This window comes from Sciurus carolinensis, chromosome 12 (assembly GCF_902686445.1).
Source record: "Sciurus carolinensis chromosome 12, mSciCar1.2, whole genome shotgun sequence".
NCBI classification, from domain to species: Eukaryota; Metazoa; Chordata; class Mammalia; order Rodentia; family Sciuridae; genus Sciurus; species Sciurus carolinensis.
In genome coordinates this window covers 100,292,086-100,307,534 of record NC_062224.1, presented here as the reverse complement: position 1 = coordinate 100,307,534, position 15,449 = coordinate 100,292,086, and the positions used below count along the sequence as shown (strand labels likewise).

The following is a 15,449-nucleotide window of genomic DNA, read 5'->3' as shown; positions in this document are numbered from 1 at the left end:
TAAATTTTTACATTTCAAATTCTCTGGTGCATCAGTCTCAAACAAAATTTTATTCTTAAATAAAAAAAAAGAAAAAAAAAACAGGGAAAAGCCTATAATAAGTACTTTAATACTTCAAATCATTAATTCAACAATTAAAAGTACACAGCCCCATCTCTACAACCAGCACTGATTCAGGCACTGGGATATACCAGGAAATAAAAGAATGGAAGCCTTTTGCCCTCATGGAGTTTATTTCTAGAAAGAGGAGACAGATGATAAAAATTATAATGAAAATAATAAATAATGTATACAATGCCTGGGGGAAAAAAAGGTGTTATGAAAGTAAGAGTGGGATGAAGTTTGCAGAAGTTGGAGCAGAGTGGGTTACAGTTTTAAGCTGGATGTACAGAGTAAGTCCCCACTGAGAAGGTGACCTTTGAGCAAGAACTGAAGGAAGTGACATAGCCAAACAAATAGCCACAGAAGGAGCCCACCAGACAGGGAAAATTGATAGGACAGGGAACTTAAGTGGGAACATGCCAAGTGAATTTGAGAGAAAAGAGGTCACTGAACGCATGGAGAGGAAGTGAAAAGAGAAGTCAGAGGAAAATGGAGGCCGGATCATGTAGAGTCTTTCTTGTAGGTCAACGGGTCGATTTTCCCTTTTACTCAGAAAAATCAGACTCCCTTGCAGATGTTGAGCAGGGGTCCAATATTACTTGACTCGTGTTTCCAAGGGTTGCATTGGCTGCTGTGAAGACCGTCAGCAGTAGGGAGGCCAGGATGGTAGCAGGGAGAACTGCTGAGAAGCCAGTCTGGAGGCAGATGAGAAATGAAGGACTCAGAGCAGAACGACAGCAGAGGAGCAATAAAAAGTGGTAGGGTGCTGCATATGCTTTGAAGCTAGCATGTTTTAATGGGTTACACATGGGGTTTGGTAAGAAAAGTAGAGAATAGCTCCGATCTCTTAGAGGTATCAACAACTGGAGGAGGAAATAACCATCAACTGACAGGGTGACAGCTACAGGTGCCACGGGAACAGGCAAGGGGACTTGAGAGTCTGTGTCCAAAACTGAACTCCCCCGATCCTTTCTTCCCATCCTGGTGCCACCTGTAGCCATCAGGTATCAACTAGACATCCAGAGAGTTGGAATGAGGTCAGTGTAACAGGAGTTTGGAAGTAAAATCTGAACTGAAATTGCTGGTAGTCATCTGCATATGAGTGGTATTGAAAGCCAGGGCACTGGACGAAGTCACCAAGGAAGTGAGCAGTTAGACAGGAAAACAGGACCAAAGACTGAGCCCCTTCACAGGCCAACATTAAGAAGTCGATGTCCAGGGGAAGGCGCAAAAGTAGATGGAGAAGGAGCAGCCAGAGAGGAACTGGCAACCTGGGGGAGAGTGATGTCCTGGAAGCCAGGTGAAGAGGTGGTTTCAAGCAAGGGAGTCAGAATTGAATGGGATGCTGCCAATCCATCCAGTGGCATGAGCAAAGAGAGCTGGTCTTTCCACTTAGCAAGTGAATCTTCAGAATTGTAGGTAATATTGCCCTTACTCTTATCATTTCTTGTTTTAGGGGAACCCCCATTCTTTTTTTTTTTTAATTTTCTTTATTTATATGTGGTGCTAATAATCGAACCCAGTGCCTCATACATGCTAGGCAAGCACTCTACCATTTTTAATTGTAATAATTTGGACAGTCTTTGGTATCACCTTATTCAGAGAGGCAGCTGTGTTACCAAGATGCTATCAGCCATTAAAATTACTTGTTCTTTACTTGCACATGACAGAGCAGCAATATATATGATGTTTAATAAACGTTTTCTATACTTGATGTTTAGTACACTATAAAACAATTGCAATAGTTCTGTAAGGGCCGAGCTTATGTTTAAGCTCCTATATGGTTTACACTGTGCTACGCAAAAACTAAGCTGATGGTTAAGACTAAAAGATGGAAATTTAAATTGCCTGGATGTAAGAATACTCCCTTGAGGAACAAGCACTGTGATTTTATGTATTTTATGTAAGATGATGTAAGACTATGAAATCTTAAGCACTATGATTTTTTTTTTTTAATTTTAGCCAGAGGATTCTGGTGTCTATACCTGTGTTGCTAACAATGCTGCAGGTGAAGATGTGCACACTGTCAGCCTGACCGTACATGTTCTTCCCACTTTCACGGAACTTCCCGGAGATGTGTCATTAAATAAAGGAGAACGACTCCGACTAAGCTGTAAAGCAACTGGTATTCCATTACCCAAACTAACATGGACCTTCAATACCAATATTATTCCAGGTCGGTGATTTTATTCTTCAGAAGTGAATCCGTGTAGCCATAGAGAAATCCAGACCAGTCTCTGTTTCCTTTAGCTCTGGGAATTCATTGAAAGTGACAGAAGGAAAGATTGATTACTTTAGATTCTGTAACGTGTGCTTGGATTTTACCCTCTATTCAGTATGTATGTAGTATTCATTCTCTGAAAGGATATGTTGATCACAGGACTATACATTGTATGTTCTAACCTAAAATATAATCTCCCTCCCCATGAGAAGACAATATATAATGTATAGGCATCCACTGGATCTCGCTCATTGATAAATGGATTACAGTAGTTACTGTTGGAGTCCTGAAGATTCACCTGATCTCACAGAAAACCCTGCTTCTCTTTGTGTGAACCAATCTCCAATGTAGTATACATTGTTATATGGAAAATTCCTAGCCACTCTTTATTTTCACCACACATTCAGGTAATTCATAGTACCCAACAGCACTCATTCCAGTGAAGACAAATGTCTACTCATTGGGTTGTCCTCAATGTTAAGACACATCAATAATAACAAGTTGTCCTATCCCAGAATTGAGTTCCACACTGTTAGCATTTGCTAAGTGTCTTGTTAGAAAAATAATAAGAAGCTTAAGGATTTTTTTATTGTTCAGATTTCCATTAACGACTGGAATTCATCTGCTTTCTTATCTTAATAGAATATCACTAGAGAAAAACCATGAATAATAATCTAATAAGTCGTTTTCTGAAAGCATACTACTGATTTAGCTATACAAAGTTTTAAAGTTTTGATTTTCCACTTAATATTCAACAGCATGAAATTAAAAAAAAATAAGTGAAGGAAAGCACACAAAGTAAACATGCTCAACATAATTAGACATTGGCTGCTTTAGAATCTGATTTAGTACTTCTTGTTTTTAAATTAACGTGTTTAAATTCATGTGCACTGGAGCAACCAGAGCCTGGGTTCCCTGCATGCATCTGCAGGAGGCAAAAAATAAATGGAGGGCTCAGCCTCTCCCCGCCCTGGGCCTTAGCCACCCCTGCAACCTCCACCTCCACTCCAGCAGACCCAGACACAAAGGAGTCACTGAACAAAGTGCATGTTAGAAAGGCATGTGAACTCCATTGACACATTGCAAGTCCAGAAAAATATGATATGGATTGCTTTTAAATGGGAATAAAATGGTGGTATCATGGGAAGTTCCAGAAGAACTAAGGAAGTGTCCTTGCCTCGTGGTATCTGATCAGATTTCTAGAAATCTGTTTACTTACCAATGATGAACTCAGATCCACTAAACAGACAGAATGTTTCTATAGAAAGCTTTTGAATAAGCATGAAATTAAAACCGTCTCTTGGATTATTCCTTCTTGAACTTTAAAAATGGAATATGAAACCAGTGAAGCCAAGCTCTGCCTGGTGGGCAGTTTTGACTTCCTCCTTTTCTTCCTCACTGATGAAAGAATTAGGTGGCTTTTATCTTCATACATAGGGAAACATTTTTTTTCAAAGGTTTCTTCAGTCCCAGTATCTGTAAACATTTCAGCCAAGCTTTCATCAAAAGTGATCAATGGCACCACAGGTGGAACTATCTTAAACATTTTGGAAATGGTTCTTGCAGTGATGTACCCATTGGTCACACTAGAATGCAGATTCAGCACACCGTTGCAAATATAATTTTTGTCATGAAAAATTGCAGAAAACTGAGAAAGCTTGACCCTCCCACACATGAAAACCCAGAAGTTGCTTTCCCTTCCATAGTCTAAAGGAAAAGAAGTGAAGAAAAAAAGAAAAAGAAGGATCGTGAAAAACCAAAGCAGAGGAAGAAAAGCCAAAGTCAAAGCCACAGGAGAAGAAGAGTCCTAACGTGGCATGTAAAATGGGTGGATCTCCAGCAGAGGACCGAGAGAAAAACACTGGTACAGTAAAACCCAATTTAAAATGACAGTTGAATCCAAAGATGAAATTCCACAACTGGTACCAATGAGGAAACACCAGATAAGAAAATGTCAAGATGCAAAAACATGCCATAGAAAAGAAATCTCTTCTCCGAAAAGAGTCCTGGTCCCAAACACACCTCATGACAAGAAGAAAAAGGCCCTGCCAGCTGCAGAGACCCCAGAAGCTGCAGAGACCCTAGAAGCTACAGAGCCCAAGACTCCAGCTAAAGACCCAGGGAAGAAGCCAAAACTGAAAGAAAAAGAAAAAAAGAAACTTCATTAGGGAAGAAAAGATCTAAGACAGATTCCAAAAATGTCAGAGGCCAAGCTCTTCACTGCTTCTGGTTAATCTGCAAGGCAGGTACCTACCACCCCTAAGCAATGGTGGAAAAAACCCCAAGTAGCCCTGTTAAGCTAAAACCAGTAACTCAACCAGAAGGGAGCAGCTGAGTTACCCGAAGGTCCTTTTCTTCACATAAGTTCACTTTAAAAATTATTTTTAATTGGTAAATTATAATTATACATAATAGTACAATACACTGTGACATACTCTCATGTTCACATAGCATAATCTGGTCAATTTTGTCCTCCCAGTGCCTCCCTGAATTGCTTCGTAAAAATACACAGGTCCTGAGCTTAGGGTGTACCTTAGGTGTTGGGGTGCTTGATTAGCATGCCTAAGGCCTGGGTTCCATCCCCGGTACCACAAAAAATTTTTAAAAATTAAAAAAATGAAAATACTTGGGTCCTGAGCCCCACTGCAGTCTTCTCCAAAAGTAAGGCCTAGACTAAATGTTTTTAAAAACCTTAAGGGGTAATTCTGACATATGTACCGGTTATAAGTGGTTTGAAGTAAAATCTGGTTTTTAGTTACCCTTCTTGTATTTGCTGATGTCACAGAGTGCTTCTACACAGTGGATTTTTATTATTAAAGTACAACATTTGCTTCTGAGGAAAGCAAAAAAAAAAAAAAAAAAAAAAAGATTAACATGTTTACCTTACATTCTCTTCCAAATACTATAACTGCCTTTGTAAACATTTATGTCATCACCATTTATGACTTAGGGAGAAGTTTAAATTTATTACAAATTGGTTATGTTGTGGTTATTACCTAACTAGCATATATTTTTCATGATTTCCCCTCTGACCTGCCAAGTCAGTTGAATTATAATTGGAAAGCTTTTCATGTTTTGATGAAATTGTTTGGGAGGAAAAGGGGTAGTGGGATAATGAGATGGAAAATACCATATTTCTGAATGAAAGATTTTTGAAACCCAGAGAGACGGTGAGCCAGTTGTAAGCAACTCGTTGAGATGAAAGGTGCACTTTAATCTAAAATAATTTTTAAAAGATGTTTGTTTTCATTCGCTTTTCCTGTTCCTTGGGCTTTTTTTCAAATGAGTGTCTATAGACACAGTAAATAGCTCAGAGGGAGAAATCTGTGGAAAAGCCTCTCTTGCCCAGGGCCACCGTGAGGTCTCTCTGGTTCAGCTGCTGACCAACTCATAAATCTAACGTGCAAAATACTGAGCTGTCGTGAAACTTGTCCTAGGTTTCTGAGAGACGTTTGTGTTGTTTCCTAACTTGTTCCCCTCAGCCCATGCTGACAGTGGCGATGGACACAGTGAACTTGTTATTGAAAAGGTGTCAAAAGAGGATTCGGGCACTTACGTGTGCACCGCAGAGAACAGCGTGGGTTTTGTGAAGGCCATCGGATTTGTTTATGTGAAAGGTAGGAAAGAGCGCTCCGTTTTTTGTTTTTTGTTTTTTTTTATTGTAAACAAATGGGGTACATCTTGTTTCTCTGTTTGTATATGAAGTAGAGTCATACCATTTGTGTAATCATACATTTACACAGGGTAATGGTGTTTGATTCATTCTGTTGTTTTTTCCTTCCCCCACCCCTCCCACCCCTCTTTTCCCTCTATACAGTCCCTCCTTCCTCCATTCTTGCCCCCCTCCCACCCCCCATTATATATCATCATCCGTTTATCAGTGAGATCATTTGTCCTTTGGTTTTTTATTCATAATTCATCTGTAAGGAATGGTTTCTGTTTTGTTTCCCTATCATGTAGTAACAGAATATAGCTTCAGCTGATTAACCCATTCAGTTCGATTTCTCAGATGTGCAAATTCATGAGAAAAATGAGCATTCAACTTCTGAGAAAGAAGTAAGGAAAGAGATCATTTCCTTGAATCCCCCCTCAGAATATCAAAATTGACAAAATTAGCCAGTGTTTAGCATGGGAAACCCATGACTTTTTTCTTTTAAGTGGCTTTCACCCCTATTTACTAAGTTACCTTTCTAAATGGGTCAAGAATCACAAAGACATTATCAGCACCTGCTTTGAGTTTGGGCCTGTTTTGTGGTATGTTCCAGAACCTCCAGTCTTCAAAGGCGATTACCCTTCTAACTGGATTGAACCCCTTGGTGGGAATGCAATCCTGAATTGTGAGGTGAAGGGAGACCCTGCGCCAACCATCCAGTGGAGCAGAAGGGGCGTGGACGTTGCAGTTAGCCACCGAATCCAACAGCTGGGCAACGGCTCCCTGGCCATCTACGGCACTGTGGTAAGTCACATCGGAATGGTGGCGCTCTTAACTTCCTCAGCCAGTGCTCCGCTGTAGGTAACACAGATGAGAGGAGTTGCTCTTTTATTCCTATTTAACTCATAAAATATGAATCGCTGAGTTCTCTCTTGCATTTTGACCTTTCAATTTTTTAATTTATCTTTGATCCTGAAAAACCAAACACATACGTTTTAGTGGGTCACCGTAAGATGTTTGGATACACGTGTGCATTATGTAATGTTTAAATTAGATTAAACATTTTGGTCTCCCCAAATACTTCACATTTCTCATGGTGACGTGTTCAAAATTATTTCTTCTAGCTTTTTGAAATATACACTATACCTATGGAAACCCTACTGTGCCCTAGCACAGTGGAAATCCTTACTCCTGTCTAACTCTAACTTAGTACCTGTTGATCAGCCTTCCTGAATCCCTCCCTCTGCCATAACCTTCCAGCCTCTGCCAAGCACCAGTCTGTTCTCAACTTCTACGAGATCGACTTGGTATATTCTACACATGAGTGAGATCATCCAGCACTTATTTCTGTTTCTGACTTAAAAAAGCACCCTCCATGTGGTCACAGATAACAAGGTTTTATCCTTTTTTATAGCTGAATAGTGTTCCATGGTGTATGTGCCCACATTTACTTTATCCCTTCATCAGCTGGGTTCTTTTTTAAAAAACTGAGACAATATTTGAGATGGATATTTTTAGTCCTTTCAAATAAGTATGTGGACATCTGTTTTAGAACAAGGAAACTGAAGAGCTACAAATACAGTTACAAATATGTTATAGGGTAGATGTCCATAATAAACTCACAACTACGACATCAGGCTTTCCCAAAACTTCAGTAATTTGAGAAATGAGTGTATTTGGGGTTTTTATGCTAATTTGGAGGTCAAGTGAGCTTAACATGAAGTATTTCCTTGAAAAACTTCTTAACTAGAATACAGATGGTTAATTTGTTAACTCACGTTTAGTCAACCCATTTAGATACTTTCCTTGTTTAATTAGTTGAAATAATAATTAAAATATATTAGCTGATCACCTACTCCAGCGGGCCATCCTCAGACATCCACTTCACCATGACAGGTTGTTGATTGCTCCTTCAGTATCGAAATAATATCTAGTTTTCGTTGCTGTCACACTAAGACGTCTTGGGCTTCTTCATTTCCACTTTTCCCCTCTCCCGCTACATGAGATTACTCTGTTTCTGAAGTTCTGGATATTTCTTCTAATACCATGTTAATATTAATACTAATTTGATTACCATACAGCTTCAGATTCCTAAATATGTATCTCCCATCCTGAAACTTCCACATTCCGTTTCCAGCTGCCTACTAGAAACTTCCATTTGAATGGTACATTGAAACCTCTAACTAAAAATATGTGGTATAGAAAATAAGTACTATGTGGATTTTACTTATTTTCTACACCACATATGTGTAATTTGTGGCTTCCATTCTATAATTTATTCTTACAAATAAATTAGGTTTTTTTTTTTTTGCTTTGTCTCCTAAATTTCAAACTCCTGAGTCATAGACCTGACAATATATGGTTAGTAGCCTCCATTAGAAAGTACTCTATTTGTTGCTAGGCACTGATTACTTCAGTGTTTTTTAAGATATTCCTAAGAATAAAATTGACAGTTTGATGCAGTAAGATAATTTTAAATAGTGGTTATAAAATAAAGATATTTTTTGCTTTGATGTCCTACCAATCATTATTCTTGAAGATTGATGGCAGGCTATTAGGCTATTTTGAAAAGGTTTAGACTTGAAATAATCTTTTTCTAACCCTTCCATTTCCCTTTCTCTCTCTCTCTCTCTCTCTCTCTCTCTCTCTCTCTTTCTCTCTGTTTAGGCCTATTTATGAGTTTAAACATATGGAGATGTTTCTATTTCCATTAAAATGCCTTATCAAAAATGAAATTTCAAATAAACTAGCATCATGGTGAAAAAGTGATTTGCCCCTTTCTCTAGGCTCACATTTTGATGGAAATCCTGCTTATTTCCATAGAATGAAGATGCCGGTGACTATACGTGTGTAGCTACCAACGAAGCCGGGGCGGTCGAGCGTAGCATGAGCCTGACCCTGCAGAGTAAGCTGCTTCGTAAACCCTGATCCGTACTCCAGAAAGGTCACCTGAACGCTCCTTTTCTTTAACTTTCTAGCAAGTCCATTTGTGGTGCCTTTCTGTGCGCCTGCTAAGTTTTCTCCTGACGATGGCGCTGTGGTCATCAGACAGAAACTGACACACTTTTGCCCAGATCCTTTCCTTTGTCTAACATGCCCAGTATAAAATGCCTTGCTGGTGGCACAGCCTGTTTTACCACACACTCAGTGGAGTACCCTTCTCATAGTTCACCACAGTTCCCACAGCAGGCTTACAAAGAGAAAACTTTTTAAACTATTTATTTAAAAAAATAGAGACTAATGTAAATGAGCTCGAATGTGCTCCAGATGAGTTGCCATCATGTTACATGAAATAACTGCTCTGGGTAGAATCCTGGTGCTCTTCCTGGAGCCCCTTAGTGAAAGCAACCAGAAAATAGAGCTTTCACAATTAGAAAACCATGAAAGGTTCCACTGGCCCACAGGACAGTCTGCAGAAGCTTGCCAGGAGCTGACCTGAGGACAAAATCATTGGACTGGAAATCTAAGCAAACCAACATATTTTGTAAATAGACTCAGTATTTAAGAGAATGACTTTATGTTCTCTTCATTCACTTGTGAGAGATTCTCTAGACTAGTATTTCTTAACAGCTGTTTGCCAGACGAAGTTCTGTAAGGCTTGAATACATCATAGGTATAGAACAGATATCTAAGGCAGTGTTTAACTAAAGGACACATAGCAAATGATAATCTCGTGGTGTGTTATTGGGTAACATTCCATGAGCAAATTAGCCTGAGGGGGGAATAATAGCTTTTAAAAAGTCTATTTATTTATTAAATACATAAAGAGCACTACTATGTGCCCAGCCTTGCTTAGGCATACCAAGTTTCTTTTCTGTACATCTTTCCAGAAATGTTAATATGCTGACTTAAATTATGGATCACCAAGATGAGAATATAATAGGCCATATTTTCCATGTAAATGTTATTCCCCTGGCTTCCCTTGGCTCTTTGGCTCTTTGTTGGATGAATGTAGATAGGGTACTACACCATTAGTCCCCCCTAGGAGGATGCTCCACTGACCCATTTAAGAAAGGCTGCATTCAATCAGCTCATCTCTAACTAACTAAAAACAAATGGGGCATATTAGAAAGCCACAAATACAGTTCAGCTCAAATTAAGATTGAAGCAACAGAAGCAATGTGTTCATTTAGATGAAATGCTCATATGTGCTTGATAATTGTGTGAATGATGGAATTATTGCAACCTTGAAAGATGTACCTGTGGAATTTTATTTCTATGTTGATTACTTTATAGACAATTAGAAATGTTTAAATATGGACTCTAAATGAGGATGCTGAGTCTTATTTGGTATTTTGGTATTTTCTTTGGCGATAATAATATAAGCAGATGAACTTATTTAGTCATTTTGTAGTCACTTAGTGTTGAGTGATAAATCTGAGGTATTTACATTTTTCAACAGCAGTTGCTCCAACACATGATATAGTCTGAATACTAGGAGGAAAATAAAATCACCAGCCCTGAAAATTTCTAAAGTGAGGTTAACATAGACGTCAGTTAGAAGGCAAATGAGCAGAACAATGTGGGGCACATATAAAGATAATGCAATGTAGAACACATGGCTGAGAGCCCACCTTCACGTCAGGGAATTATTTTTATAAAAGATATGTCAGTAATGCCTTTTCAAAAAACACTAGCATATTAATATCACAAGAAAATGCATTTTTACTTCTGTTTTCTTTTATGTTCTGTTTATTACAGATAACACTTCTCAATCTAAAACACACAGCTGTCACCTGGATTACCTGACATCCATCGCCTCCCACTGAGCACACCATTCCAGCTTTCAATTCAGTCTCACCCTGCCCTACTCCCTCTCAAGAATGCTGCCCTGCCCTTTGCTCACCTATTTATGTATAAACCCTCCTGGTCTTCTTTTGAGAAAAGAAGGCATTGGTCTTGACCAGTGTCTGAAACCTTGTATGCTACTACTCTCCAGGGGGTATCATCCTTTCTAGTCTTCTGATTATCTGATTTTAAAAAGAAGGAGAAGAAGGACAAAATAGCTAAATCTGTCTTCATGCTGTGTCTTCCTCTCCCAGTGGTCTCCCATTTTTCCACCCACATAACTGGACTTTTTAAAATTTTTTTTTTAGTTGTAGATGGACATAATACCTTCATTTATTTATACGCAGTGCTGAGTTCGAGCCCAGTGCCTCATACAGGCGAGGCAAGCTCTCTGCCACTGAGCCACAACCCCAGCCCATAATTGAACTTTTTTAAAAAACAAATTCAACTCTCTTCTCTTCATGGCACTGCAGAAAATACAAGTGCAGCTACATACAACACCTCTGACGTTCTTTCCAAGGTCTCAAGCAGCTATCATCCACTGTAGACATCTGAACCTCTCTCTCGTGCTGGAACCCCTTCCTTTAGTTGACAGGATGCCATTTTCTCCCTACCTCAATGATCAGTCCTTTGTATCATTCATAGGCTTGTCTTCTGCCCACCTCTTAAGTAATGCTGCTGCAGCGGTTTCTGTGTTTGGCCCTCTTTTTATCATGTTTGACACTCTTCTACAACAATCTGTCCACTCATGAGAGGATCACAGATCCATAATCCTTTACCACATCTCATTCTGAGGTTTAGATGTGAATATCCGTACGCTAACCTGGCATCTCTAAATGAATGTCTCTCAGACATCTCAAACTCAACAGTCCCGGATGGATCAAATCATCATCTACCCCTTACTGCCTCCCAAGAAATCTGTGCTTCTGTATTCTATTGAATTGTCCAAACAGACAGCCTGTCGTCCAAATCAAAACCCTAGAGTCATCAGTTCTTGATTTTCAACCTGTCTTCCTTTTCCTTCACATGTCCAGTGGAAAGCTTTGGTTTTGACATATTGTCACTGTTGGTTATGCTTCCTTATTAGCATATATTCTATAGTATACTATAGCACAGGTAAATGGTTACTTATCTATCTTATTAGTGGGATATAAACTCTTTGAGCTAGTTGTTAACTCTGTATTGTCAGCACCTAGTACGATGCCTAGAAAATAGTATGCTCTCATGAATGTTTGTGGAACAAATGAAAGATGACCAGTGATGAAGATCGAGTTAGTAATGACTCTACCTGAAAAATGATTGAAGGAAAGGCATGAATATTCACCATGTAAAGCATAGACAACAACTAGCAATAGTACCTATGATTACTGTGGACTTGCCCTGTTTAAAACTTGTGCTGACATCGTCTTAGTTGACTCTTAACAGCAATCCTGTGAAGGAGGCACCATTTTTAAGCACACAGACTCAGAGTAGAGAGGAACCAAAGCAGAATTTGAATATAGAAAGCATGATGAAGAGCCCATGCGCTAAGCTAACTCCCTTAAGGATTTTGAATTCTTGACATTTAAAAAAATATATAGGGCTATGAGAATTTTATGATTGTCAGTTATAACCTACAACCTTATTATACTTGTGAAGGAACTGTGTTTTATCAACAAATCAGCCTAATTTTCTTTCATAATAATGCTACCTTGTAATATATGATGAAATGTTACTGTAACTCCACAAAGAGAAACACTAAGAAACAGTATGTACTTTTTCCTACAGGTCCTCCTATTATTACTCTTGAGCCTGTGGAAACCATTATTAGTGCTGGTGGCAAAGTCACATTGGATTGTCAGGCAACTGGAGAACCTCATCCGACTGTTACCTGGTCCCGGCAAGGGCACAGCATCCCCTGGGACGACCGAATTAGTGTGTTGCCCAACAACTCATTACATATTGCAGCTGCTCAGAAAGAAGACACTTCTGAATATGAATGTGTTGCTCGTAACTTAATGGGTTCCGTGCTTGTCAGAGTGCCTATCATAGTCCAGGGTGAGTGTGACCAGAGGGATATTCATGGTAAACAGTACGTGGAGCAACTCAAATCATAAAAATAAGCATGCATCTTAGTCTGAACCCTCTTTAATGGTAAGACATTTTTAGATGAAGGTTAGAACAAAAAAAAAATCACAGTTTTAAGATCAAAGGGACAAAAACAATACAGATTATTTTAAAATGCCAAGTTTATGATTCAGAAGTCCCAAACTAAAATTTTTATTTAAAACTTAGTCAAATAGATTCTCAGAAATCAATACCAATCATATATTTTTCTTTGAAGAATGATACATACCCAAAAGGTAAACAGTATATAAACTTCCTGGTCTCTGACTCTTCCAGAAGCTGTGTCCATGCTACATCAGACTCAGACCTGAGACAGAAGGCTAATGAACCAAAGTTCTTCTCTCACTCCTCCATGTTAGCTTTACCTTAAAGCTTCATAAGGCATTTTTTCAGCAATCTTAGATTCAGCTCTACACCCAGTACACAACTTAATTGAAGTCTGAATTTAAATTTTGTACGTGAAAATGCTGAGACAAAGTGCAATGTTTTACTTGCAGTTCATGGTGGATTTTCCCCATGGTCTGCCTGGAGATCCTGCAGTGTCACCTGTGGAAAAGGCATCCAGAAGAGGAGTCGACTCTGCAACAACCCCGTTCCAGCCAATGGTGGGAAGTCATGCCAAGGGTCAGATTCAGAAATGCGAAATTGTCAAAATAGGCCGTGTCCAGGTACAGTTCTGCATTCATTTGCTAGGCATGTGCTTAATAGATACCAGTTCCATTCCCTGCCTGTGGACTACCTCAGTATAAGCACTTTCAATGGAATTATAACTCATGGCATAATGTTCACCTTTGTGTAGTGGATGGTCACTGGTCAGAGTGGAGTCTCTGGGAGGAATGCACAAAGAACTGTGGACGTGGCAACCGAACCAGGACCAGGACTTGCAATAACCCATCAGCTCAGCATGGTGGGCGTCCATGTGAGGGGAATTCCATGGAAACAATTATGTGCAACATTAAGCCTTGCCCAGGTAAGAATCCACCATATTAGGATAAGCAAAACTCCTATATTTTAGTTTCTGTAAAAGCATTATAATGTCCTTTTTGTGAAAAGATATTTTGACCTCCACCTTTGAGAACATGTTCATCCTCTGTGTTCTTGGTTCTGGTTCATGGATAAACTTTGAAGGACATGAATCAACGTTAAGTAAAATACCTGATTTAATGGAACGTGAAAAAGACTCCACACTGTGGTGTATTTTTTAATCATGTAGAGAAAACTGAAATATTTACACAGTCATAAAATCTTAGAGGTGATGAGGATTTTGGGTGGCATCTAATCCATCCATCCATTTTAGATGAGAATAGGGAGCCTAGAGAGGTGAAAGCCTTCCCTAGAAACACACCCTCAGTGAGGGTAAAATCCTAATAATTCCCATTGACTAATACCCGGCATGTCATAGGCCCATGCTGGGTTCTTTCTGTGCATGTTGTTATTGAGTTGATATTTCAGGGCTCTTTTTGATTAAAGTGACAAATCAAATTAACATAAGTAGAAAACTCTTCTTCCAGGTATGATTGAATGCAAGGAGTTGGCTCATGTTTTTATTAGCCTGTTTTCCATCTCTCCTCTCTGCTTTCCTCTATTTGGCTTTATTCTCCAAAACACTTTCCATGTGTCGAAAAAAAATGACTGCTGGCAGTTCCTGGCTCACAGGGACCTTGAAATCTAAGTCCTCAGAGAAAGAGTTCCTCAGTCTCTCAGAATTCATATAGGAGGAAGAAGTCTGTTGGTGACTGATTTTGTTGCATGCTCAGGTGTGAATTCAATTGAGTTCAGAAGGATATTCTGATAAGCAGCTTGGTGACAGGGCCATATACCTAGGGTCCTCCACTTTGTCTCGCAACCAGAGAGAAATCACATGGGATAGAGGAGAGGCTGTTCATTCATTCATTCATCTAGTAAATATGTATTTATTGAGCACCCACTTTGTGTTCAGGTCTTGTTCTAATTGCTAGAGTTAGAACTATAGACAGATAATGTTATTCAAATATTGAAAGCATCCTGAACCAACTCAAGGAGTTGAAATGAGGGATCACAATGGAGAGATACACCTGGACAAATTGAAAGGAGACGGGTATTGAGCATGATGGGTACTGCATTCTGTTGTGACAATAAGGAAAGATTCAGAAAGTTAAGTAATTTATTAAGGTTACAAAGCTAGTAAGAAGTGAATCACCCACCAGTATCTACAACTTTAATACCCCAATAAGAAAATGGAGTGAAAAAAAAATGAATCAAGGATGTGAACAGTTTGATTTGATTTGCAAGCCTATTTGCTGGGTTCCTGGGCATTTTGCTGTGCAGCTCAGAACTTCTGTTAGATTTTAAAAATGAAACACTGTCCTGAAATCTTAAACAAAAAGAACCAAGAACCAAGGATTTGTTTTTGTCTAGAAGAATGAAAATGCTAAGTATAATAGCACTATGTTATAAAGTAAAAAGGGCCAGAAATACCTGATTAGAGACATTTCTGTACTGTTTGTCAGCCATAACTATATAATGACAAATTAAATGATATTTATAAATGTGCTAAAATACAAGTCAGCTTGTCCTCTTGGAATTGAGTAGCTATTTGCT

At 39.0% G+C, this 15,449-nt stretch overlaps 1 protein-coding gene across 5 annotated transcripts in view; it reads left to right on the top strand.

Annotated features, from left to right (window-relative positions):
• Hmcn1 (hemicentin 1) overlaps positions 1 to 15,449 on the top strand; it is a 413,611-nt gene that overhangs the window by 361,614 nt on the left and 36,548 nt on the right. For all 5 annotated transcript variants that reach the window (XM_047520702.1, XM_047520699.1, XM_047520701.1 and 2 more), the window contains 7 exons: positions 2,065 to 2,278; positions 5,806 to 5,940; positions 6,589 to 6,779; positions 8,799 to 8,880; positions 12,531 to 12,800; positions 13,367 to 13,537; positions 13,669 to 13,839. In XM_047520702.1, coding sequence (XP_047376658.1) covers positions 2,065 to 2,278; positions 5,806 to 5,940; positions 6,589 to 6,779; positions 8,799 to 8,880; positions 12,531 to 12,800; positions 13,367 to 13,537; positions 13,669 to 13,839 — 1,234 coding nt within the window. The remainder of the gene's footprint in view (positions 1 to 2,064; positions 2,279 to 5,805; positions 5,941 to 6,588; positions 6,780 to 8,798; positions 8,881 to 12,530; positions 12,801 to 13,366; positions 13,538 to 13,668; positions 13,840 to 15,449) is intronic.